Below are 26,356 nucleotides of genomic sequence, written 5' to 3' on the forward strand. Positions count from 1 at the left end.
CGCAGCGTCCTGGGAACTGTAGTCCCTACCCTCGCCCAGCCCCGGAGATCTCCCTGGACGGCGGAACTACAACTCCCAGGATACGGCGTGCGCCACGCCGTCAGCTGGTCGGTGATAACAGGGAAGGTCAGGGGCGCCGACAGGAGGCAAGAAGGAAGATGGCGGAGGCTGTACCTGACACCCGGCGGCTGCTCACCAAGCCCCAGAACCTGAATGATGCCTACGGGCCACCTAGCAACTTCCTGGAGATCGACGTGGGCACTCCGCAGACGATAGGGGTCGGCAGGCAGCGTTACACCACCTACGAAGTCCGGATCAAGGTGAGGGGGCAGAGGGGGAAAAGGAACGCTGGGGACGGGTGGGTGTGGTGGTGGTTTGGGCCCCGTTACTGCGCGGCAATGTCAACCTTCCCTCCGCCTTGTTGCACCGAGCTGTTCAGATGGTCGGGTGTCGGTGGCATCGATGGGCCTGTGGCTGCTAGGGGTGTAGTAGTGGATGGGGCTGTCGCGTCTATAAGGCCGAGGAGGAGGAGGTGGTGAGTGTGGACTTCCCCCTCTCCCTTTTTCCCCGAGTCTGGGGTGTCCAGTTGTATTTCCCCACGGCGGCCTAGCTCATCACCACTGTCTTTAAGGGGCTTCGTTAAATCTCGAGTGTCCCGATGTTGGCTGAGCGGCCAGACTTGTTGCCTGCGCTGTCGGCACTCGAGCTATGCGTTTTACTGTTTACCACCCCCCCCCCCCCCCCCAAAATCAATCTCGAAAAGAGGAAGTGACAATTTGAAATGAATTTAGGTACTAATCTGAGCTCCGTGGTTTGTCACTTTTTAAAAGTGAGCTAACTGCTCGCATGCCGATCATGTTTAATTGCGCGTCTTTCAGCTTAATAACTGAATAAGCAAACTGAACACTGGTTCGTCTGGCATCTGGTCAAGGTGGGGTGTTGGTGTGCTCTTGTTTAATCAGAGTAGTCTACTCTTGCTGCACGTCGGCAATAAAAGAATAGCAAGGAATGCGTTTGGATCGGAAGATTCACTGTCTGTAAAGGTGGAGGTAAGTTAAAGGAAGGAGATGTTGGTCGGACTAGTCCATAAAACTCCTTAAATTGTAGCTGTGGTGGGACAGAAATCGGGGGATAATGAGGGTATGTCAAAACGGAGATTTAATAATCCTCGATTGGGGTAGTCAAATCTTCAAGCGCTGTGAAGCAGAGTTCAATATATTTGGAATCTGCTGATGTGTAATGAGGCAGGTTCAATACTTATTCAGTAAAATAAATGTAAAATCCCCTCGAGAGTAACTGAAACACAGTAGGATTTGGTATTCAGTTTGAGAAACTTGGGTCAAACAACTACAATTCCCTTATTTAAAGCTCTGCTGGTAAGAGCAGAGCTGGCTTGTGTAAGGATGGAGTTTATCAGACAAGACTAGAGGAACAATAGCAGATGTTTTTAAAATTCATTTTTTAAACATGTATCCCTCAGGGTTTCTAGGAAGGGGAAAAACCAACCATGGTTACGTGATAGTAAATCTGTTGGGCAAGACTGGTTTGAGATTGGCCTAATAAATAGTTCCAGGAGTTAAATAATTAGTTGTGTACTACTAATAGGTACTATCTTTTTAGACTGCTTAAATTAGAATTTAACCAGTTTTCTGCATGTGAAGCTGTATTACTGTATTTACTTGTGTAAAAGGAAAATTTTTAGACTACTTTTTTAGGTTAAATTTAAGGCACTGACAATTACATGGGTACTACTTTTGAGGGGCTGAAAATCATGACTCTCAACTGTTGATCTATCCATGGAGAACCAGGGTTGACTTTTAAATTTGATGTGGAAAGTTTTTTTGCCAAAAATAAGGGGTCAATTTTTGTATCCCCTCGTACTCTAGTGTGTGCAGTACTTTAAATGAGGGCTTGGCTAGATTATTTGCTACATGTATGTTAAGTGTTGTGCAGTTTGTTACTTGAGTTTGGGATTGAGGAGCCTGTAGTGAATTCATGGTGAGTGGACCAGCCATGATCCAATTGAACATTGGGGCAGTCTCAAGGTTCCAAATCCTTGGAACCAGTAACTTTTCTATTGCAATTTTAGTATTTAGTTGAGGGTATAAATGAGGGGCTAAATGTTGTCTAGTCTCCTTTTTTGATGATAGAATGTGTGCGTCAATGACAACATTGACCTTCACTGAGGGTAGATCAGCATTTTGGATCTGATCAGCAATAACTGTTTATTCTTTGTTCAAGACACAACATATAAAGTCTGCTAAACTAACAAATGCTGAAAATTCTGCTCTGATCAGAGTGGTGATTTACCTGTGCTTGGTGAACAGCAAATAGTAGACTAGATTGAACATGGTGGTCTCTACACTGCAGAGACAATGCCGACTGGGTGATTGCTTTGCCATTCACTGCAATTCATAAATGACCCTGATTTTTCCAGTTGCCTGCCACTTCGGTGTTCCTGTAAGAATATCTCTATCACAGGCATGCTGCAATGTTCTTGGCACAAGATTAAAGAACAGGTCATTTCTGCTTGGGGGTCCGAGTCTTTTATCAGACTCAACACTGAGTCCTATCTTTAGATCCTGATCCAATCTTGTTTAAAATCCACCCCACAACAGCTGGACCTGTTAGACGTGTTGCTTTTTGGCACTGTAACCCATTTTCTCCTACCTCTTGCCTTTTTATCTCCAGCTGTTCTGTCCTGGCCTGCAATCCATAACCTCTTTACCCCTTTCACATCTTTCTGGTCTCCATCTATTATCTTGTTTCTCCCCTTCTCTTTGCTGTGCTGACTCCACCCTTCCCCTCAAATATCTTCAGCATAAATACTGCATCTCTTAGCTACTAACAGTTGAGTCACTGGACTTGAAGCATGACCTGTGCTCTATTCCCATAGATGCTCCAAAAGGCTGAGTTTTGCCAGCAACTTCCATTTGCTAACACTTGGTCCCTGCAAGTAAATTGGTCATGGGTGTAGTTCCAATATCTGTTTGCCCATTTGTGGAAACTTGTAGGCTTACTTAGTGCTGTCATCTTTCACTTAATCACAACTTTTCTTTATGCTGTTTTTACTTGATAAGCTTGCTAATTTTTCAAACTTTGTGCAATCATATTAAGTGTACTTTCTGAAACATGGCTCTGTCTTAACTGTCTACTGAACCTAGCCTTTGTTGATAATAGGCAGTGGTAATTGTCTGCAGTCCACAAAATGAGGTTCATTAGCACCACTTGTTTTGGAAGGTAGCAATGGGGTATTTCTACTCTTCAGTCTGTTGCTGTATCCATGCAAGGAATGGCTGGGCTCAATTTCACTGGAGTTAGAGGTGGTGAAAAACTTGCTTCCTGAGGATCTGAAGGCAGATGTGGAAAAGATTGTGGTCACCTCCACTTCAGAAGGCTCTAGGTCAAATGCTTTTGCTCTGGGTTGAGAACCTTTTCTGAACACTGAAATTTTCCTTATTGTCAGGCAGATATTGCAGTGACTTGACTGGAACATCTGGCTGGGGGCATGACCATCCTAGGTGACAAATCTTAATACTAGAGCTAGATTCAGGGCCATTGCTTTTACTGTATCTATGGCTGTCTGTTTTCAGGTCATGGAGTGAATGTCAACATAATATCTCAAAGCAATAAATCTTGGTCAGACTCAAATGTCAATTTAACTGCAGAGCATTGGATGAAATTTCAACTTGAAAGATGGTTCCCTTCTGTCCAATCAGTTTTAAAAATTGAAGTGGGAAAACTTGTTTGGAATTTGGCAGTACAGTGTGCTCAAGTCTCAACTGCACACTTCTGCTCATCATAAAACTATTAAGTGGCTGACATTGAAAATTTAATCTTAGCCTACTTGTGCAAAGAACAATTTTATTGCAGTCATGAAATCCAGCAGTTGTTTTTCTTGAATTGAGTGCTCTGAAAATTTTCAACCACAGTTGATGAATTGGGCAGGTGACTGCAACGATGTAGTTGCATCCTGGCAGTGAACATGGTTTGAAATCTGCTGTAGAAGTAGGCAGAATTTCCATTGTGACAGAACTGTTATTGCAATACTGTGCCCAAGTTAAATTGTACCATGCATTTGCTAGTTGAATCGATTCTGGCATCAAGGTGGTGGCTGTGTTTAGAAGTCAAACACTGGCTACTCTCAGTAAGAGTTCACTGCCTGTTTATGGTAGCTGTGCATAACTTGCTGGAAATTAGGTTGTGTGATTGATCCCTCCCTCAAACTCTTGACACCAACTAGTCATCTGACTAAAGACTTAGAAAAAAGTAGCAGCTCAGTGAATTGATAAGTCTGATTATGTGTAAGTAAAACTTGTTCTAGACTAGGTCAATTGCAAAAAATCAAATGTTTTGTGTACACTTCAGTAGCACTTGCTCAAGCAAGTTAACTGTGTCCAGCAAATTGTGATAAACAGGTTGTGGTGACTGTATGCCTCAGGCAAAATTTCAATAGTACTGATGCTTCCTGTGTTGAGGCAATCTTAAAATGCAGATGGCCAACTTCTGTTCCTGAGTTTGTGGTAATTGAAATTAAGATCTGTACATGCACCTCTGGTCACAAGCAGCAGATGGCAGTCAGAATGGAAGTTGAATGACAAAGACAAACATGCCCCAGGTTCTCTTCCCTTAATACCCAAGCTGTTTTTCTTTCCGCACATCCCTCCACCTGTCTAGGGACCCAAGGAAAAGTTTTATAGCCAAGATATTCTTAAAAGCAAATTACTGTAGAAGCTGGAAATCTAATTGCAGGGGGTGCTTAGCAGGTCTGGTATTATGTATTCTGAAGTCACTGGATTCAAAATTTTAACTTGCTTTCTCTCCCACAGAAGCTACCTGACTTGCTGTCTCCAATGTTTTTTCATAAGTCTAAATGCATATTTGGGGATTTCAGTCAGGGTTCCATTGTCAAGTGGTTATGTGAAAGTTTGTTTGCACTTAACTGTGCAGATGCTGTCCTAATGGAGTTGGTTTTATTGATCTTCCCCTGAGGTCAGTGAGTTGCCTAGAAATGTAGGCACCATCTCAATGTTGGCATATGGAGTGTAAGGCAATTCAAATTTTTTAACCATCTTTGGGCTGCAGACAAGTTGACTGGGATCCAGTTTCAGCATTCAAGAAAATTCACTTCACTTTCTTCCATTTTGATGGATCCATCACCTCTTGAAATGAGCTTGCAGTCAAAGAATAGTTAAGACATTGGGAACATGCAAAATCTTGGACTGCTGTCCAGGCAACATTAACTGGCAATTCAATGTAACAATTTCCAATCTGCAAACTGAAATAACTGTCATAACTGAAATATGGAGTCTTTAGCTTAAACCCTTGTCTACTGGCTTTTTGTGTAGCAGCAATCATTAATTGCTAAGTAAAGTTGTTAATACTTCCAGTATTCACTTTGTACTGTCCTAATGGTCTAGTGGTATTACTACTACACTAGTAATCCAGAAGCCCAGCTAATGTTCTGGGAACCCAGGTTTGAATCCCATGGCAGATGGTGGAATTTTGAATTCAATAAAAAGCCTAGAATCAAGAATCTACTGTTGACAATTGACACATTGTCAGGGAAATACATCTGGTTCACAAACTTCTTCCAGAAGGAAATCTGCCATCTTCACTTGATCTGGCCTACATGTGACTCCAGTCACAATGTGGTTGACTCAATTGCCCTTCGAAATGGCCTAGCAAGCCATTTAATAGTACCAATTGTTAAAGGCTCAAATTAACTAGGACAGATCACTAGTGTCATCTGGATCCTCGGAAAAGAGAATACAGCAACAGTCCTGTCAACCCTGCAATGTCCTCCTTAACATCTGGGGGTTAGTGTCAAAATTGGGAAAATTCTCAGACTAATCAAGCAACAGCCTGACAGTCATACACTCTGTATCTAGAACATTAAGGTATGATTCAATCCCTAGATATATCCTGTCCCACTGGCTGGATTGACAGCAGAGGTGGTGGCTGTGGTATACAGTCAGGAGGGAGTTGCCCTGGGAGTCAACACTGACTCTGGACCCCATGAAGTCTTGTGGCTTCTGCTTAAACATAGTGAGGAAACATCCCTGCTGATTACCATGTGCTGTCTTCCTTCAGCTGAGGCATCGTACTCCATGTTGAAGCACTGGATGGCAAGGGCACAGTGTACGCAGACTAGGGGATTTCAATGTTTTCCCCCACAATAGCTTGGCAGCAGGACTACTGATCAAGCCCTAAAGGGCCTAACTGCTGCAGACCCAGTCTAGTAGCTGGTGAGGGAACCAACAAAAGGAAAGAACATGACCTCATTGTTAATCTCTCAATTACAGAGGATTCTGACAATGACAGTATTGGTAAGTGACCAACACCCAGTCCTTGGCAAAAGTCCTGCTTTCATTGAGCATTTCCCTCCAGTTCACCCATGTACAATATCACTAAAATAGGACAAACTTAAAGCAGATGTAGTACCTCCAGACTTCTCATCCATGAGGTGCTGTACGCCATTTATAGCAAATTTGAAGTCCAGTGCAATCTGTAATCTCATGGCCTAGCATTCCCCATTCAACCATTACCATCAAGCCATGGGATCCTCTGTGGTTCAGAGTGCAGGAGGGCATGCCAGGAGCAGCACCAGGCATACCTGAAGATGAGGTGTCAACTTGAAGCCACCAAACAGGTCTGCCTTTTTGCTAAACAGCATAAGCAACAAGTGATCCCCCAACCAACAGATCAGATCTAAGCTCTGCAATCCTGCCACATCCAGTTGTGAATGGTGGTGGGCAATTAAGCATTCGGTGGAGGAGGTGGCTCCAAAAAATCCCCCCTCAATGATAGGGTCGAGCACATCAGAGGGGAAAAAACAGGTCTGAAGCTTTCAAGCAATCTTCAGCTGGAAGTGCCAAGTGGATGATCCATCTCAGCCTCCTCCAGTGGTCCCCAGCATTAGCTACCAGCTTTGAACCAATTTGATTCTCTCCCCATGTGATACAGTTGGAGATACTGCTGCAAAGGCTATGGGCTCTGCCAACATTCGGCATTAGTAGTGAATATTTGTGTTCTAGTACTTGCCATTCCCCTAGCCAAGCTGCTCCAGTACAGTTACAACACTGACATCTATCTGACAATGAGGAAAAACTGCTCAGCTATGTCCTGCACACAAAGCAGGACAAATCCAAGCCAGCCAATTACTGCTCAGTGTACTCTAATCTCATCAGTAAAGTGATAGAAGGTGTCATCAACAGTATTGAGGCACCAGTTGTTCAATGATGCCCAGTTTGGGCTCTGCCAGGCCACTCTGCCCCATACCTCCAATACAGCCTTGGTTCAAACATGGACAAAAGAGCAGAATTCTAGATGAGGTGGATGTGACAGCCTTGACATCAAGGCTGGATTCCGTGTGGCATTGAGTAACCTGAAGAAAACTGGAATCTGGGTTCCATGGATGTGTTTAAAATGCTGCAATCCTATTTTGAAGCTATTTCCCAGAGTCCTAACCAATCTGTCAAAATCATGAACCTGGTTATTGTTACCCTTGGTGACTATTTCCAGCGTGCAAGTTGTCTCTGGCTCTTCCTGTATAAGTAAATGAGGTTTGCTTGGAGGGGAACTTGCATTGATTGCCCACCTCCTGGGTGTTGGGCTTGCAAGGTGAGAGTTGGTAATAACGTATTTTCTTCCACTGCAAGAACAGTGGAATGAAACATTAGCACCCTATCCATTTTTAGCAATCAAGTGGGCTACTTTCTTCTTGGAGTGAAGTTATTTCTGTTAGAACTGCACTTTCCAAGCAATAGGGATATTTCATCACTCTTGAATGCTGTACAAATCTTGCTGCATGTAGACTACTTCATAAGGGGATTCATGGTGCTGAAAATCATAAAGGTGTACATCCTCCTTAGCAGGAAGTTCAGTGAAGAGGCTGAGGAATATTGTCATGTCCTGGGACAGATTGGCTGTGGTAGTGGAGGCCGTTCTTCATTTGTAACAGTTATGACTCTGTTCTATAGCACTGGAGTGTTTGCCTCTACCTCTGATTCTGATCCAATTTTGCCGGGGTTCCTTTGTTACTGTCAGATGTTGACTGGCACTTGAAGTGCACTTATTTACCCATTGAATTTGGCACACTGCCTTCCTGCCACAGCTACAGTGAGTTCATGGGTCATGTGGCCAAAGTGGAAACCAAACTTGGAAACAGCTAGCTTACTGTTGATTACTTGGACACCTTTTTTAAATGCCACTTAAGGGGCAGCTAATTGACCAGACTAGATTTTGCCCTAGTCATCTTTTTGTGGACAAGTTATGAATGTTCTTTTTGTTAGATTATAAAGCTGCTTGTGTTTGGAAAACCACAAATGCTTGCACTTACCAGAAAGACAGCTTTTAGCCAAAACAGAACCAAATCAGGTCTGAGTGGAGCATGAACTGTGGAGAAAGTCTTGCAATTAAGCAAATTTTGTATGATGAAATGCAGGCAGTTTAAAATTGGGTTGCAAGTATAAAAGGAAAGAACCAAGGAAAAAGTAGGACCCATTAGGATGTGTACCACGCACTGAAAATCTGTTATCACTGAATATGTAGATCCAGAATTTGGAAATGGGGGCTGAGCAGGTTAACATGTTGAGGTATTCAGCTTTGCTAGGCTTAAAAGCAGACAGATCTCCAGTGTGGAGATAGTAAGATTTGACAATGCTGCAGCCGGAAGTGTGCAGCTGGAGGAACACAGCAGACCAGGCAGCATCAGAGGAGTAGGAAAGTTGATGTTTTGGGTCAGATCCTTCAGAAATCTCTGGTGCTGGGTGAGTTCTACCTGCAGGCTGCCATAGGAGATAAGGCAGGAAAACTGGCTCTGATCAAAGTTTCTAACAGCACTCTGGCCATAGGTGCTAAGAATGGAGAAGTAATATGGTTCCACTTGGATGTAGGGAGAAATGAGACAGTTAAAACAAGTGACTCTTGCATGAGGTAGGGACACAGACATGGGCTACAGGGTCTGACTGTCTGTCTATGCCATCCAGTGAACACCAAACTATTAGCTCATTTATCTGCCCTTCCTCTGTTGCCTCCAATGTCCTGGCACTTTAAGTAGCATCTGGGTGAGTACTTAATCTTGAGTATGACTCTCCTCACCCTCAAACAGCACATGGTATATTTCTACCACCCTCCAGGTGGAAACTTTTCCTCTAAGTACTTAGTGCTCAATCTATGGTCTGTTTTAGACATCTGCCATGGGGAACAGATTATCACTATCGTATCTCGGCCTCATTTCACATACCTCAATTAGATACTGTAGCTTTTTCTTGGGAGGAGAAAATCAGTCCATGCAGTCATCTCAGACTTCCTATCCCAGGCAACATCCTGGTTAGTCTGCTATGCATGAGAGATACTGCAATGTCCTACCAATATCTGTGGCCTAATGTTTCCACAAAGTTGGAACAAGACTTCCTTGTCACTGTTTTCTAGATGACATTAAGAAATACCTGGAGGCACTGGATATTGAATACCTGACAACATTCCAGTAATAATACTGAAGACTAGTGCTCCAGAACTTGCTATTTCCATAGCCAAGCTCTTAGATGCTAGTTTATAACTGTACTACCTGACAATGTGGAAAATTACCCAGCCATGTCCAGTACACAAAGCAGGGCAGGTCCAATCTGGCTAATTACTGCCCATCGGTCTACCCCCTCTATCAGAAAAGGATTGAAGATATCCTCAACAGTGCAGTCAAGCAGACCTGAGTTTGGATTCTACCAGGGCCACTGTTCCAGACCTCTTCACAGCCTTGGTTTAAAGACAGATAAATGAGCTGAATTCCTGAAGTTGGGGAGTGGGGGGTGCAAACTCTTTGCAGTCTTATCTGGCCTAAGATGCATGGTGGTGGTTGGTCAGTATCTTGGTTCCAGGGCATCTCTGCAGGAGTTCCTAAGGGTAGTGTCCTAACCATCTTCAACTGCTTCAGTGACCTTCCCCAAAGTTAGAATTGAGGATGTTCACTGCACAATATTCAGCACCATTCATGACTTCAAATTTGAAGCAGTCTGTGTTCAAATGCAAAAAGATCTGGACAACGTCCAGGATTGAGCTGACCAGTAAGTAACATTTGCCCCACATACCAGGCAATGACTATCTCCAATAAGAATCTTGGCATACCCCCTTCAATGTAGTCTCCATTACTACATCCCCCTACTCAACATGTGCTACACTTTCCATTAACTTAACTCCACTGACCAGACTGGCATCATTAGCAGGTCAGAAGCTAGCAATAATGTGGCATGTAACTCACCACCATGGGCAAGGCACACATCTAAGTATGATGGAGTAGTGATGACTTGCTTGGATGGGTTCATCACCAACAGCACAAATACACATTTAGGGCAGAGCCTACTTAACTGGCACCATATCCACTCTGTCCACCCTAGCACTCAGTAGCAGTGGTCTGCCCTTCATCTTTTAGCACAAATTTGCACGCTTCAAACCCATGACCACTTCAAGCTAGAAGGACAAATGCAACAAAACCCAGGAACACCACCTGCAAACTCCCTTCCAAGCCACTCACCATTCTGACTTGGAAATATTGCCATTCCTTTGCTAGGTCAAAATCCTGGAATTCCCTTGAAGGGCATTGTGGGTCAGCCTAATGGCATGTGGACTGCAGTGGTTCAAGGTGGTAGCTCCCCATCTTCTGGGCAAGTAGGGACAGCAAATGTTGACCAGCCAGTGTCCCTGTGAATAAGCAAAACTTGCCCTGGCACAAGGAAAGAATCCTGTCTGCTTTCACATGTGCTGGTAGCTTCAGGGATTTTTAGACTTCTGTGACGTGGTGGTTAAGGCAGCATACAGGGCACTTTTGTACATCTGTTCTGGTGATGAACAAACTTTGGTTAGACAACAGCTCCAGTAGTGTACAGTTTTGATTGCCGCACAGGGATTCACTGGGGTATTTGCTGGGTTGGAGCACTTTAGCTAAAGAACTAGATAAACTCAGACTATCTTTTTTGTTTTTCTTTTGGAGCAGAAGTCTGATCATGGGGGCTTGGGCAAGGTGGAAAAATAGTTAGATCTTTAGTTCAAGGCTCACAAATGAGGGGTATAACCAAGGTTAAGGGCAGTAGGTTTCTGGAGGCTTGATGAATTTTGTTCATGCAGAAAGTGGTGAAAATCTGGAATAGAGTGCCTGGGAGGGTAGTTGAGGCAGGAAACAATCTCCTAAGTGGATGAGCACTTTAATATATCATAACATTCAAGGTTGAAGCAAAGTGCTGAAAAATGGGATAGTGAAATGGGTGGGATTTTGTGGACTTGATGGGCTGAAGGGCCTTTGTTTGTACATCTAATAGAAATCATTAGACAATGACTAAAATGTCTTGATACATGCCTGGGTTTGTGGTTCAGGAGTTCTGGTTTGAAAAGCTTCCAGAAGACTTCCCCTTGACAGCTCACGAAGAATCATTTTTAAGATCAATGGCAACTGTGTATCTAATGACCTGTATACCAAGATGCTGGACCAAAAGCTGCCCAGAATATTTTATCATTCAGACTGAATAAATGTTGGCTGAACTTTCACTGCAGAACAGGTTTTGTTAAACCTGATTGTTGCCACTGTTTAACATTAGAAATGAAGTGTTCAGGTTTGCACCATATAGAATGTGGCAAAATTCTGTAATTAGTTAAATTCAGGTTTTTATGAAGACTGTTAGACACTAACCATATCAAACCAATATCTTAATCCAGTTACTGAACAGTGTGATGTTGAAATGGAATAACTGTGCTCTTGCACTTGCCCAATCACCTGTTGTAGCAGGTCATTGACTCTTAGCTCCAAACACACAAAAAGTGCTGAGCTGAAGGTGATCTTTGGACTGAGCAGCAGCATGGGGTTTTCAACAAGAACTGAAGCCAAGTCTGAAGTGTAATTGTAGATTGTTCAAAATACTACTGGTCTGATTCCAGAAAGGCATTATGCTCAAATGCAGATTTGTGAATGTCACCAGGGACTCTGGTTGGTGCCATGGGGATGAGAGTTGGAGAAAACAAGTTTACGCTGCACAGTTTCAGGATTGTGCACACTGAAGGTACACATCTGTCTGGTTATCCTATTGACTTTATTTAAATTCAGAACTTAATACTTATTGAAAGTTCTGAATTAAGGGAATATTCCTTAAAGCCTACTGGGTGTGTTTGTATTGACTTTTTTTCCAGAAAGAAAGCAAGATAAAATCCCATATCCACAGATTGTGGAGACTGCTTAAGTCAATTGGCCACTTGCATATCACTCTTGACTTAACTCCATTGTCTGGGGGCTAGATTTCAAGCAGTTGGGGTTTAAATAATGGATGTTAGATTCCCTTGCTGTTAACATTGCTAAAGCAATTGAATTAATAAATTGCCTATGCTAAAACCATCTAGTCCTAAGAAAAATTAGAGCAATTTGAGGGTCATTGAGCACTGTCTTGAATACAGGGCTAGGGAGACTAACTTGACTTGCATGTCTGTTCTAACAGTCTTTCAGTTGGGTAGATATCAAATTGAACCTGTGCTGTAACAATTGTTAGGTACACTGAGAACTTGCTTGAAAGCAGGCAGTGTAGTCTTTACAATCAGTGACTTCAGTTAGTGTAAGCAAACTGCCTGCAGTGCAGTAGCTTACTGCTTCATGTCAGCAGCATGGATTAATAACTTACTGGATGCAAATGTCTTTCTACATGTACTGGGCTTACTATAAAGGGGTATAAATGGATTCACTTTGACTGCAGAGGATTGCAGAATTAAGCTGCTCTACATTGAGGCCCCAAAGTGCAGTCAGGGCAACCACTTTGCAAAATTACTTTTCTGTCTGCAAACATGACCTTCCCTGCTACTCTGCCACTTCAACATCTTGCATTCCCAGAAACCATGCCACCCCATCTCTGCCAACAGTGGAGATGGGCGTGATACCAGTCAAGCAGGTTGCTTTATTGTATTATCAGTTTATTGTGACATTTTTGATCTGTACCTCTCCAGAGAAGCAGGAAGCCTTCCATCCAAGGTGCCCATGGTTTGGAGTCCAATGGAGAATTACTTGCCTCAGTATTACTAGCCTCTGACCTGCTTTTGAAACCACTTTATGTTGAGCCTAGTCTTTTTTCTGTTCAAAAGTAATCCCCAGGCTGCTAGTGGTGACATTCAATAGTGTTACCATCACTGAATTCCAAAGGTTTGTGATTAGATTTTCTTATTAGTGATGGTCACTGCCTGGCATTATGTGACAAGTGTTTGTTGCTACTTGCCAGCCCAAGCCTGGGTAATGTCCAGATCCTGTTGCACTTGAACATGGACTGCTTCAGTATCTTAAGTTGCAAATGTTACTGAACACTGCAGTCATCTGCACACTCCCACTTCATGTGGGGAAGGTCCACTGAACCAGCTGAAGATTGTTGGGCCTAGGATACTAGCTGAGGGGCTTAAGATGACTGACCAACTGCAAACATCTTGTGTTCCATTACCCTACTAGCAGAGAGTTTGCCTCTGTTTTGCTAGGACTCCTTGATGCTAGGCTTCTCATTGATCTCTCCTGGAAGTCAGTTCTTGTGTCGATTGCTTACTTGAACCAAGGCTGTAATGAGGTCAGGGTCTGAGTGGCCCTGGTGGACCCCAAACTGGAATTGGCAAGCTATTGCTGAACAAGTACTGACTGATAATACTGAAACTTCCCATTTAGTTCACTTTATTTTGAGTAGACTAGGGCAGTAAGTGGCCAGATTGGATTTGTTGTGCTTTATCCAGGATATGCCCAGGCAGGTCTATTTTTAAGTGGCTACTTTTTTCATTAGAGCATTGCTGGTGTGGCCAATGTTTATTGTCCAGAGGGCAGCTGAGTAAGCACATAGGTGAAACCAGGTAGGGATGGCAACAGTGACCAGACCCACAGCAGTTCCTGTCACTTAAAGGATAAGTGAACCATTGCTCTAACTGTACTAAGAGTGCAGCTGAGTCTTCTGGTCCTAGAGTCACAGGCCAGATGAGGAGGGCAGATCACCTTCAGTGAAACTAGAACTTTTTAGCAATAGCTTCATGATCAGTACATTAATACTAGATTGCTTACTTGCACCTCCCAGCTGTAAGCATCTTTAATTCCCCCATTTTCTTCAGTTGATTTTTAGCTTGAATAGCTCCTCTTCTAGAACTAAGTGTCAAGCCTTTGCCTACTCAGGATCTGAGAATCCACTATTGCAACCATGTTGTGCTAATTGAAAGAACATAGACTTGCTGCCAGTGCTTTAACTAGCCTAAGATCTAATTCAGTCACTCTGCAGGTACCTCTTAGTCTAATTGTAGGTCATTGCAGAGCCTTTTAATCTCTGGCTACCCAGCCTGAGATTTTTAAAAATAGATTACTTGAATGGTGGATGAGCTGCTTTTTTAACCCAATTGTGCTGCTTGCCCTGCAAGACTCTTTTTTTCACCCAATTACCTAATTTTATTTCTAGTGGCAACACCATCACTTGATTGATTTGCATCTAGTTAAAATAATGGTTGAAGTGTCACCTGACCATCAAACATGACAATTTGAAAATTTTCAAACTAGAGAAACTCTGCTATCCTCGGTCTAACATTTTGTGGTATACTGCTTAGGGAGTTAGAGCTTTTGAAACTTTAGCCACTTGGCCACTTTCTCTAAAATTGATCCTTTTTTAATGGTCCAATTTACAACAAACTTTTTGATTTATCAAAAAGACCTCCAAGTTGTGCATTTGTTTTGCCTTCCAATCTGAGTCATTTACCTTCAATTTTTCAGTTGATCTATTCAAAGAAAAGGAAGGAACATCACTTGCCACCTTGAAGGTAAAACCTTGACCAGCTCATCTCCATTTCAATTAACCTGAGCACTGTAGGGAAGCTACAAGAGATTTCAAGACTCCATGCTTAAATCTTCTGTCATTGTCCTCCCTCCCAGTGTGTCCCAAGCAAATGAAGTTTCAGGCAATGTATCCATTCTGCTTGATGTTTAGACTCCTTTTTGAGCAAAATGGAAATTTGTTTGCCTTTTGACAAAGTGTAAAGGCCACTCGTAGCAACACTTTTTATTGCTGTACTGACTGACTATAGTTCCATTCACTACTTGGTAGGATTGAACCTAAGTCATCCTGTCTGCTTTGAGCAACTATCCTGCAGGCAGTTGGGGCCCCTGAATATTAAATTTTAATGGTATTTTTAAATAAAAGCTAAGTCAACCAAAGATTAGTGCCATAAAACTAAAGCATAAGTAAAGCTATTGCACTCCTACAATAGACTAGATGTCGTCAGCCTTTTTACTTTTCACCCACAGACAGGCATGAGTGAGAGGTGTCAGAAGTTCAAAAAGGAAATTTAAGGCAAATTAATATGGATTATCCTTTCCAGTCAAACATTGTACCTGTAACCATAATCTGTTGCAGGGATTAACTTTTTTATTATAGACTTCCGTGCCCACAAGTTAAACTCTCTTGGTAGGCTTTTTTGGATAAGTTGATCTTTACACCAAGTGAAAGAGAAGCTAATCTCTTTGTAATTTGAGAGTGGGTATTTAAAATCAGTTCTCTTTTATGCAAAAAAAATCAGCATTGTCAAGGTTTTGTTTAAAGAACCAATGGTTTAGGGTGAGGAAGGGCAAGTTTGGGTTAAGAAAAATCGTGGGTGAAATTGGATAACTTTAATCCAAAGCAATTGGTGCAAATTAACTGCTTGCTGCCTTTAAATAGGACCAATTACTACTTCAAGAAAGCCACTGTCTACACCAATGAATGTAGCAGGACCCTTCTGATCAGAACTTTCAGGCTGCTGAATGAATTTAAACTTGTTTTTTCCCTCTGGCTTTGAGCCTGAAGTGTTGGACCAGCTTTGTGTGGATCAAATGAGCATATTACTTGTAACCACTGAAAGTGGAAGTTCAATGATTAATAATCAGACTTGGTTTGTATTTAAATCAACTCCTGATCTTTTCTTTCTTGGATGAAAGACACCCCACATTGTGCTTCAGAGGGTGATTGCACCCAATATGTCAAGAGAAGGTCATGGCAAAGTTGGATGAAGTCAACTTAGGAGGAATCTATGGGAGAATTTCAGCTTGAGCAAGGGTCTGCAGCCTTTTGATAAGCCTGAAGACTTACACAAGTGACTTAGGAAAAAAAAAAATTGTGAAATACAATATTTAAAACAACTTGACCTAAAGAGTACTTGGCAAATTGGCAAGTGTCACTGGTGGAATACAAAAATTACATAAATGTTTCTGTATCAATAGAAATTCAATACATTAGACCAAACCCCATCTTGGGCACTTTAATTTCAGTAAAACCACAAACTGAAGATGTCAGATTTAAGTCATGCTTGGCTCTGCATTCTTGTAATTCAAAGCATTGGGAATAATTCTCAGCCATAATTGCAACCTGTCCCTAATCAAAGACTTGATCTATAAACATGTAGTTGTACCATTCAGTTTTAGAACAAGTCATTGACCACAAGTGTCACATCAGATTTTATCCCTACAGTGTTTCACCTCTTTAATGTGAACCAACTGGAAAAAGTTCAACAAAAGGCAAGCAAATTTCCATTTTGCTCAAAGGAGTCTAAACATCAAGCAGAGTGGATACATTGCCTGAAACTTCTTTGCTTGGGAGACACTGGGAGGGAGGACAATGACAGAAGATTTGTGCTGCCAGTTGCAGAATTGGCATGCATTGCAAATCAAAGCACTCCCTCCATTGAATCAATATAAATTGGGGGTACTTGAGGCCAGATTAGGGGAGTGCAGATGAAGTGCCATGGCACAAGTTAGTTAACATGCTGTGGAATGCTGGATGGCTATTGAAGGATAGATGTGCAGTCCTTCCCAGGAGTGTCTAGACATAGCAGATGTATGGAGTAAGAATTTAGCAGCTCATCAGCTGAAGCAGGAGCAAAATTAGGTTATCTGGATGGTCTTAATGACTGAACACATGGTCAGAAATGCAATGTAACCTTGATGGTTTTTGACCACAAACAGCAGGTTTAATTCTTCCCCTTAAACAGTGAAAGTGGGGGCTTAATGTTTTTCAGTTCTATCATGGGCTGGTGTAGGATCTATTTACAAGTGGAGAAAGTCCAGTTTTGGACAGTTCCTCTTCCTAGTAAGACCAACTGGGTATTACTTTCTACAGCATCTTGCCCCACTTGGCTACTGTTTGTATTTTTCTATCCCCTTTCCTTCATGTAGGAATATTTTGAATATAAAATGGCTTCAGCTATTTGGAGGGTGTTCTAATCTAAACTCAGTATATCATGTATTTTCTTTAGTCTTTACTAATGGGATTTTGAGATGTTCATGTTTATTACTTCAGCTGAGTTATACCACTTGTTACAAAGGGGATGGTTAAATGAAATTCCTGATGCTCACTTTTTATAAGCAAGTTGAATTATTTATCTAACTCTAACAATGAACAAATTAACAACTACTACTGAGCTGAACAATTCCCTCAACTATTCCCCAAATAAAACCATCTAATGGTAAGTTGTTCCAATAAAAGTTCCACTTACTTAAACCAAAGTAAGGGTGGGAAATATTAAAATTTAGTCTCCATTATAGCCAGGATAAGTCTTCCAAATTGTTCTTTGCCTTTCCACTTTTCCATCCAGGAATGCGTTTCTCTGAATTTTGTCAGGAATATTAGCTAAGGGTGCTGTAGTATCTTTATTTTAGATGGTGCTTACTCAGCTTAGATTTTAAGGCCAATGAGTTTCTCTTCAAATGACAGTTCATTCTCTCCAATTTTTCAAATGCCCTCTTTATAACCACCTTGACCTATTAATTTTTTTCTTAGAACAGGATTGATTGGAAGTTGTAAAACTCCAGTTTAAATTCAATTGGGCTTTGGTATCTAGGGCCTGGTTTAAATTGGCTAAATTTGAAAACCTGTTGTCCTCAAAACTGCTGCTTTGCCTGTTAACAGTATAGCCTTCTGATACGGTATTTCAATTTTAAGGACTCTGCATCTACTGCCTGCAGACCTTTTATCTCCAAGCATTAATCTTCACACACTACTTTCCACCCCCACTCCAATGTTACAAACAAATTCCAACAGACTGTCTTGTCCACACAATTATATCAACTTTGCAACATCATTTTACATACATGACTAAGTTGGTTGTAACAGATGTGCAATATAGTATATCTGCTCAAGAATGTAAATTGGACTCTCTAGCTTCCAGCATTTTGCAGTCCTTACTGTCCAAGTTCCAAGAGTTAGCTGTTGGAGCTGATGTACTGGTTTTAGAATTTCTATTGTACTTGGCACTTTAACCAAATTGCTCATCAATTCAGGTTAACCTAGGGCAGATTTGATTCCATCTAGAATTTTTTTCTCTTGCCTCATCCCCTGTTTAGCAATCTAATCCTGACTGACCTTTTCTTTAAGGAACTTTATCTATTGACCTTGCAGTTATCATCTTGGACTACCAACAAGTTGGTGCTATTTACATTTGGGGTGGAGCAGGGGGAGGAGACTGCAAGGATACAGAAGTCAGGCTGACTCATCCCCCTTCCAACCAGAGGAGGGAGGCTGGGATACTACAGTTTTTAGAGGAGAATGTTTGAGCTTAATGTAAAAGATATGATAACAGGACTGGTAAATGTTTCAAGTCTGTGACTCAGTTATGAAGCCATAATTGAACTGATTTTTTTCAGGTCTTCCAGACTGGAGTTTATACTACTAAGATCAGTGCTAGATGTACATTTGTTTAATCTAAATGATTTGAGAAGCAATTGTAATACTTCCAAATTTGATATAAAACTTGGTCGTGCAAGGAGGATTTGAGGAGTTTACAATACATTTAAACTGCAATTTGGCAGAATGAATAGATCCAGGCTTTCACTTCTATGGTGGAGGGGAGGCAGAATGTTTTTTCCACTCTGGAAGTGCAGCAAGCAACTAGGAAGGCAAATAGTATGATTGCTTTCATTTGTAGGGAATTTGAGAATGAGTGAAGATGGTTTGCTGCAGCAATCTCTGCAAGGCTCTGACTTTTATCTGGAGTATTGAAGGTTTGGTGTTATTTCTTAGCTAGGCAAAGATCTTTGGAAGAAGTGCAATAGAAGTTCCAGATCAATTCCTAGGCTGGTAGGCTTGACTTGAGCTTGAAACATCTGTGTAGTTAAAACAGAAGGAAAGCTGTAAAGTAGGGTAGCTCTCCTGACTTTGTTTGAAGCTACCTTCAACTGTTTAAAGGCAACTATGTGCACCTTGGATACCACTGACTATTTTGCAATGTATGCAGTTTAATGTCCCTGAAGTGTCTTGCATAACAAATTTAAGTTGCTTAAAGCACTTTGCACTGTGGATCCTATTTTTCAGACTAATCTTCCAATATTCAAGCTGAAGGAATCATCTGTCAGAAGAAGATACAGTGATTTTGAATGGCTGAGAAATGAACTTGAAAGGGAAAGCAAGGTATAACTTCAAATTTATTTTAACTTCTGATAGGCTCTTCAGCACACTTGAGGCAACAGTGTGCATTAATGCCTAAGTAAGAGTTCAGTGCCTCAGTGCATTAAAGCTTTGAAGTGTACTGGTTTGGTTTATTCCTCTTCTGCCCCACACCTTTACACCTGTCTAACACATTTTGTGGTATACAAAACAGCTTTAAATTTAAGCTGCATTTGTTTCCAATATCCCAACTAGAGGTGAGGGTGGTTTTGTCAGCTAAGTTACTTGATCAACCTGTTTGGACATGTCATGACACCTCTGCAGGTGGGATGTGAACCTGAGCCTCCTGGTCCAGAGTTGGAGACACCTTTTTTCCTATTAATAAGGTCAAATCTGTTAATTGACCAAACTTTACATTCCTTTAATATACATGAATTGCTTAACTAAAGCACTTGATGGAAGTTCTGTGCCTACAATATCAAGAAAAGAAGCTAAACTAACACTTTAAGGTTGAAAAGCAGCATTCCATCTAATTTTTGCTTCTGTGTAGACTGCAAAGATCTCTGCACAGTAGTAACTTTCAGAACTGCAAGTCAATACTATGATCTGCATCACTACCCCATGGTTTGGAATGATGAAAAACAATTGGGTGCTCCTACAAGTAACAAAAGTAAAGTTATCCCATGGCTCTTATTTATATTACCTGGTTGCAGTTAGGATTTTCAGGTTTAGCAGAAATCTCTTCAAATCTGTTGCTAGTTACAGACTGAGTAGCTCAACTGGCATTATAGCCTTGGCCATCAGAATTGTATGCAACTGTCTAAGATCCTGTCCCTGCTACAAAAAATAAGTGAATGTTGGGTATGGCAGCAGAAGATCCATGTAACCAAAAAGCAGATGTCAACCTGGAAGCTGCTACATAAGATTGTGTATAAATAGTGGAAGTGGCATACTGTAGAAAAAGTAATTGCTCAACAATTGGCTCAAAGTCTAGTTCTACTGCATTAAGTTAAAGTAGAAACTGAACACAGGCTAGTTGCCCTGTCTTCTCCAGCATTTAAACCATGGTTCATCAGATTGTGGCTTCCCCTTCCACATTCCTGCTTATCACTTTTTTCAACTCTTGGCTTTCTTGTCGAATCTATAAATGGTTGAGGGCTATTCTGCTGAACCACATTCTGATTAGTTGAGATGTGTCCATCCCTAGTTATGGATGTCTAGTACTGATCAGTGCAGAATAAGGCTGAAGTGTTAACTGTCTTGAGCCAAAAATAGTATTAGGTATCTGTGGCTCCTGATGTCTCCAATCAGATGTCAGTCTTTTTAACACTGAAAATCAAATTGACTAAAATGGTTGAGGCACTGGATACACCCATGTTAGAATAGAATCCCTATGGTATGGAAACAGGCCCTTTGGCCCAACAAGTCCACACTGAACCTAAGCATCCCACCCAGACCCATCCCCCCCCCATAACCCACCTGATCTACACATCCCTGAACACTACAGGCAATTTAGCATGGCCAATCAACCTAACCTGCACATCTTTGGACTGTGGGAAGAAACCAGAGCACCCAGAGGAAACCCACAGACACGGAGAATGTGCAAACTCCATACAGTCACCCAAGGCTAGACTTGAACCTGGGTCCCTGGCACTGTGTTAGCATTGCTAACCACTGCCTCCATGCTGCCCATGTGCTTGGGCTTCTCATCCTAGCTGCTGGATGGAGACTTGCATTTCATTACCCACAGCTATAACATTGGCATCTACTTGACAGAATTGCCAAGGTGTATCTCCTGTACAAAGCAGATGTGAAATCTGATTAATCATTGCTCCAGTCACCTTTTAAAAGTCTCATAGCAATTGCTCAAGATGTCTTTTAATGACCTTCCCTCTGTCAGAAGTCAGTATTTCTTTGCAGCATTCAGTACCATTCCTAACTTGATCCCTGCCCATAAGCAGCAGGACTTAGCCAACATTCACTGTGGGAATCATGTGCAAATAGCACTCATTACAGGTACCAGGCAATAACCTCCAAGAAATCTTTTCCCATGATCCATTTGTGGTGGTTCCATTGCTGATTTCAAAGGTAACCATTCATCTGCCCTGTAGTCCATATTTGTTTGGCTGGTTAAGTTAAACTTCTGGTCAGAGGCTTGGAATTCTGGAGTACTTGCTGACTCTTAAGCTTGTGTTGTGGTTGGCATGTCAAATGTAATTGGAATATGTCCCATGCTACCTGTCAATCTTTCCCTCCAAGCTGCAAGCAACTCTGACTTGGAAATCCATCATTGCTCCTTCAGTCTGTTGATTGAACTTCTTCTGTTTCCTTCACATGTGGACTAACAGCACCAGATGAATTAGTGGTTCATGAAAGCACCTCACTCCCTACTATCAGCCCACAAACCTTTTGTTGCAATTCATAGAATGAGAGCAATTGGCAAACAATATGCTATTTAAGATATCTTTTTAGCTTTTATGGAATCAGTGCCTCAAATGAAATTACTTCCTTTTGAAGGTTATCTTGTCCCAAAATTGGGCTAGTTAAATTAACTTCATCTCTCAGCTGTACATGTAGATTGTTTACATTCCCTTGTGACTATATAATCAGTTAACTGCAGGAAGTGTAATTAGAAGTAGCAGAATGATACACTGAAATGGTTTTGTCTCATTGTTTTAGGTTCTTGTGGCTTTTCTACATAGTTAACACATAGAAAAACAAACCTGCTAGTAAAACTCACGTCTGGCAGCATCTTGAAGAGGAAAGAATCAGTTAACGTTTTGGGTCTAGTGACCCTCAACCAGGGTCACCAGACCTGGAACATCAAACTGATTTCTTTTCTCTTCACAGATGCTGCCAGACGTGAGTTTTGCCAGCAACTTCATTTTTGTTCTTGTTTACAGCATCTGCAGTTCTTTTGGTTTTTGTTAGCACTTAGACTTCCTAGTCTGCTTAGGCCATTCAACTTCCACTATAAATCAAACCTAACTACTTTTCTTTTAGGTTGGATGAACCAGTTGATTTTTTAATGTTCTTCTAGTTATTCCCCTAACTTGCAGTTTAAAAAGGCAGCTACCACAACATTTGTGGAAATTTTTAGTCAGCTTTTATTCCAGTCTGTTTCATGTCCCATTATGCCAGGTGGGCAGGATTTTTGGTTGACTTAAAGGCATTGACCATAGTTTATTAACATTAAACAATCAGTGCTGTTCCAAGGTGTAGTATTATAGTACAAAGCCTTGAGTATGAGGATCACTCCTAGCTAGGATGCCAGGAGTAGTGTGCAGTCTTATTAGAACAGTGCCTGAAATCATTATGAAATTACTAAGTGCTTCCAAAAGTGTTTTTGCCTCTAGTTTGGAGGATAATTATCCAGTGAAATATTACACAGTTCAAATTTTCTAGCAATTCATGTAACTTGGTATTTGGGATGACACTTTAGCTTTGTCAAGTTTTTTAGCTTGTTCATATCACTTCAATTTGTATAGCATAATTCTTAAATCTAAAACATTTAAGTATTCAGAGTTCAAGTAAATATGGTGATTCTTTTACTACTTCTGCTCAATCCCTTGAGGTAAGGTTGGGCAGTAAGCAATTATTCCTGAAGTAGAAATGCTCCTTTTTAGGGAACATGACGCTACAAAATCTTGCTCTGCAAGATAAATAGCCTGGATACACAATTCATTACTCCTGCTTTGAGTGTTGAAGCTGTTTTTCCTTAGGTTGTGGTGCCACCATTACCTGGAAAAGCACTATTTCGGCAGCTCCCATTTAGGGGGGATGATGGCATTTTCGATGATAGCTTTATAGAAGAAAGAAGACAAGGACTTGAACAGTTCATTAACAAGTGAGTACAGCTTTCCTCTGACTTTTGCTGCTTTTGTGTTGCATAGATATGTCAAAAGAAAATGTTGAACTTCAGTTACTCCAATTTTTGTCTTAATTGGTATTATAATGATGGGAAGCAGCAGTCCAGAAATTTTCTGAAGTTAATGAAAAAGCATTGATATGCAGTATTTTACTCATGCAGGATAATTTTTTATAATGATTACTTTCAAAATGATTCCAGTATGAGGCTAAGAGCACAAAGGGGCCTTGTTTTCCATGCATAATTTATGTAAATTGCCTTTAAAATTGTGTTCCATTTTGAAGTCTTGTACTTCTTTTCCCACTCACGTACTTATTTTTGGTCTAAGGTGGTCTTCATTTAAAGTGAACAATAAAAAGTTATACCTGCAATTATTTGCTGTTGCCATCTGTTTCATGTGTAAATGTGGCATAGCCATGGATTTGAATATTGAAAGTATGTTAATTCCCATATGTGAGCCATTACTAAATAAGAATGGGAAATAAAACATTTTTAGAATTGGACTTGGCTGTTTCAGTTTGTTTTACATGGACTTGCTCCTCATTTGCAGACATGTCATTTGGCAAAATTGGGCTAAGATAAGGCTGAAGTATGAACAAGTCTTTAACTAGAAGTATCAAGTGGTCCACTTTGGCCACCTCCAGAGATCCCCCTGTATCTCAGATTTTAGTCTTAAGCTGATTCAATTAGTCAAATGCCAGCCTTGAGTATCAAGGCTTTGTAACCACTGCCCCATAGTAATGCCACTGACAATCACTGAATCCCCCATCCAGCATGTGTCCTAGGTGTTGCCATTAACCAGAAACTGAACTGGGCTAATCTTGCCAAATAAATGGCTACACTGCAGTCACAGGAATCCTGCAGTGAGTAATTTGCCTCAACTCTTGATCTAAATCCCCTGGCAGTGGAACAGTCAACTTGACCACTTGTAAATTCATCTAAATTCCAGGCACTGCAAACCACCCACAGGCTGGAAAGCTAACACTATTCTGCCTAATTGCATGTTGGTGGATCCTGACCTATAAATAACAATCTATTTATTAAATTATGGTAGAGGAATTTCACTATAACCTTAGACTAGGTATTGAAATGTTTCCTAAAGCTGAGTTTTATGCATGATTGTCTGACAGCCTTTTTAATCTAAGAATTTGGTAAAGTAGCCAAGTAAGGCATGAGTACAAATTTGTATTTAATCTGATGAAAGACAGTCCCAGCCAAACTTCAGCATCGTCTATTCTAGGTCATAAGCCTGTTCCGGTGAGTTCCAGTCAGGTCTACAGTACAAAGGGCCTTTTGGTACATTTGTGTGCTTAATGGGGTTAATTACAAAAAATGTGGACTTCAAATTGAATTTGTGATAAATTGCAACTTGCTGTCACCCATGCTTATGCCAAGATGCCAGAATGCAGCAGTCTTGCAGCCACTAGGATCTGAAGACACCTGTCTGGTCTTTACAGTTAAATATTGATATTCCACATGACTGGGGTGGGGCAATATATTGCATCTGACCTGCTATGAATGTTACTTCAGATTAAAGATTCGTTTAAATCTAATATGGACTCAACAGCACTAGTTGCTGACGACAACTGAAAGGAATCTATACAAGAGAAACCATGCCTGGGTTCAAAAGGAGGAGCAAAGTAGTATTTTCATTCAAGTTTCCATTTGCTTTGAAGTAAGGGGTTAGCTCAGTTGGTTAGGTAGCTGGCTAGCAATGCAGTATGATGTCAGCAGCCTCAGCTCAATTTCCACACTAAGGTTACCATTAAACCTCCCTCATCTGAGGCATGGTGGTGATCCTCAAATTAAACAACCACCAGTTGTTTCTCATGAGGGCAACCTGATTTAGTGTGAATGTGACAATTTTGCTTTGAACTAAACATAGAATATCAATTGAGTAGTCCAATTTCTAGCTGTTGTCTTGATTTTTTTTAAGTATTTTCAGTAGGTTTCAGAATTGTTCACTGAGGCAATTGATAATCCAAGGTCTCCCTTTTTTAATCAGCACTGTTTATGTATTTCAGAGTTGCTGGGCATCCTTTGGCACAGAATGAACGATGTCTTCATATGTTCCTGCAAGAAGAAGTCATAGACAAGAACTACACACCTGCAAAAGTGAAACATGCACAAACAGTGTGAATGGACTAAAACACTGATTTTTGTCCAAATAATTGTTCCATACCAATTGAAATTGGCTTTGGTTAATCCTCAGTACATCTTTCTACTACTTGATGTTTCTGAAAGCAGAACTCCTGTGCAGATCACAAACAAGAAAGATCTACACTCTGGATTAGAGCAAGCTACTGTAATTTGGCTTTGTATAACACTTTGCTTGATTCATTCTGAAGCCTTAAATTGAGTAAAGGAAATTGCTGATGGATTTTGTTCTTTGTTCTCGGATGTTACACTTGGCAGAAATTGCTGTCAGATGTATCTGGTATGAGTATAGCATTTCTATTTTATCTGATGCTTCATCAGTTGAGAATATTTTTTATAATGCATGTGCTTTGTAAATTAATCTAGCTGAACATTATACATTTGGCAAGCTGTCTGCTTTAGAAACTATATAGACAGTAAAAGACTGAGCCCAAGCTGGACTTGAAATTCCAGCTTCTGGAATGTTCCTTCAGGCTGAATTACAATATTAATTTTGTCTAACTTGCCTCTCTTCCCTGGTGGGTTTAAAAATCCATACCTATATATTGTTTGTATACATATGGCTGCTGTAATTACATAACTTCCATCAAATTTGTTCCCTGAATAAGTTTTTTTTTTTATTTGTACAAAAATCTTCCTGATAACAGTCTCAGTTCACTTCAGTTAGCCAACACTAACTCGTCCTGTGAAGTTGGAATATTTTTTGAAATAAAGTCTGAAATGTTCACTAATCATGAATTGTTTTATGCAGAACTTTCTAGACATGTCTTACTAATGTTTGATTTTTAAAATCTGAATACATTTACTTTGATCAAAGGGGTAAGCTAAAAGACTAGTTTGAGTTTTTTAAATTGAATGTTCAAACTAGAACCCTCTTGATTGCAAGGACAATTTGGCTGTTTCCTTGTACTGAAGGGGCTCAGCAACTGCATTGAAATGAACT

At 41.0% G+C, this 26,356-nt stretch overlaps 1 protein-coding gene across 1 annotated transcript; it reads left to right on the plus strand.

The window, feature by feature from the left end:
- On the plus strand, positions 1-26,144 carry snx3 (sorting nexin 3). The gene is made up of 4 exons (XM_020528077.2): positions 1-320; positions 19,317-19,412; positions 23,111-23,235; positions 25,281-26,144. The coding sequence occupies exons 1-4, from the start codon at positions 159-161 to the stop codon at positions 25,393-25,395; spliced, it is 498 nt and encodes a 165-aa protein (XP_020383666.1). The 5' UTR covers positions 1-158; the 3' UTR covers positions 25,396-26,144.
- Positions 26,145-26,356: the final 212 nt, after the last annotated feature.

This window comes from Rhincodon typus, chromosome 5 (genome assembly GCF_021869965.1).
Source record: "Rhincodon typus isolate 14 chromosome 5, sRhiTyp1.1, whole genome shotgun sequence".
In the NCBI taxonomy this organism is placed as follows: domain Eukaryota; kingdom Metazoa; phylum Chordata; class Chondrichthyes; order Orectolobiformes; family Rhincodontidae; genus Rhincodon; species Rhincodon typus.

Excerpts from the sequence above, each read along its gene's own strand:
- snx3 (XM_020528077.2), top strand. The coding sequence starts at position 159 with ATGGCGGAGGCTGTACCTGACACCCGGCGGCTGCTCACCAAGCCCCAG. Across the intron at positions 19,413-23,110 it reads AACTTGAAAGGGAAAGCAAG|GTTGTGGTGCCACCATTACC; the intron begins GTATAACTTCAA and ends GTTTTTCCTTAG. Across the intron at positions 23,236-25,280 it reads CTTGAACAGTTCATTAACAA|AGTTGCTGGGCATCCTTTGG; the intron begins GTGAGTACAGCT and ends TATGTATTTCAG.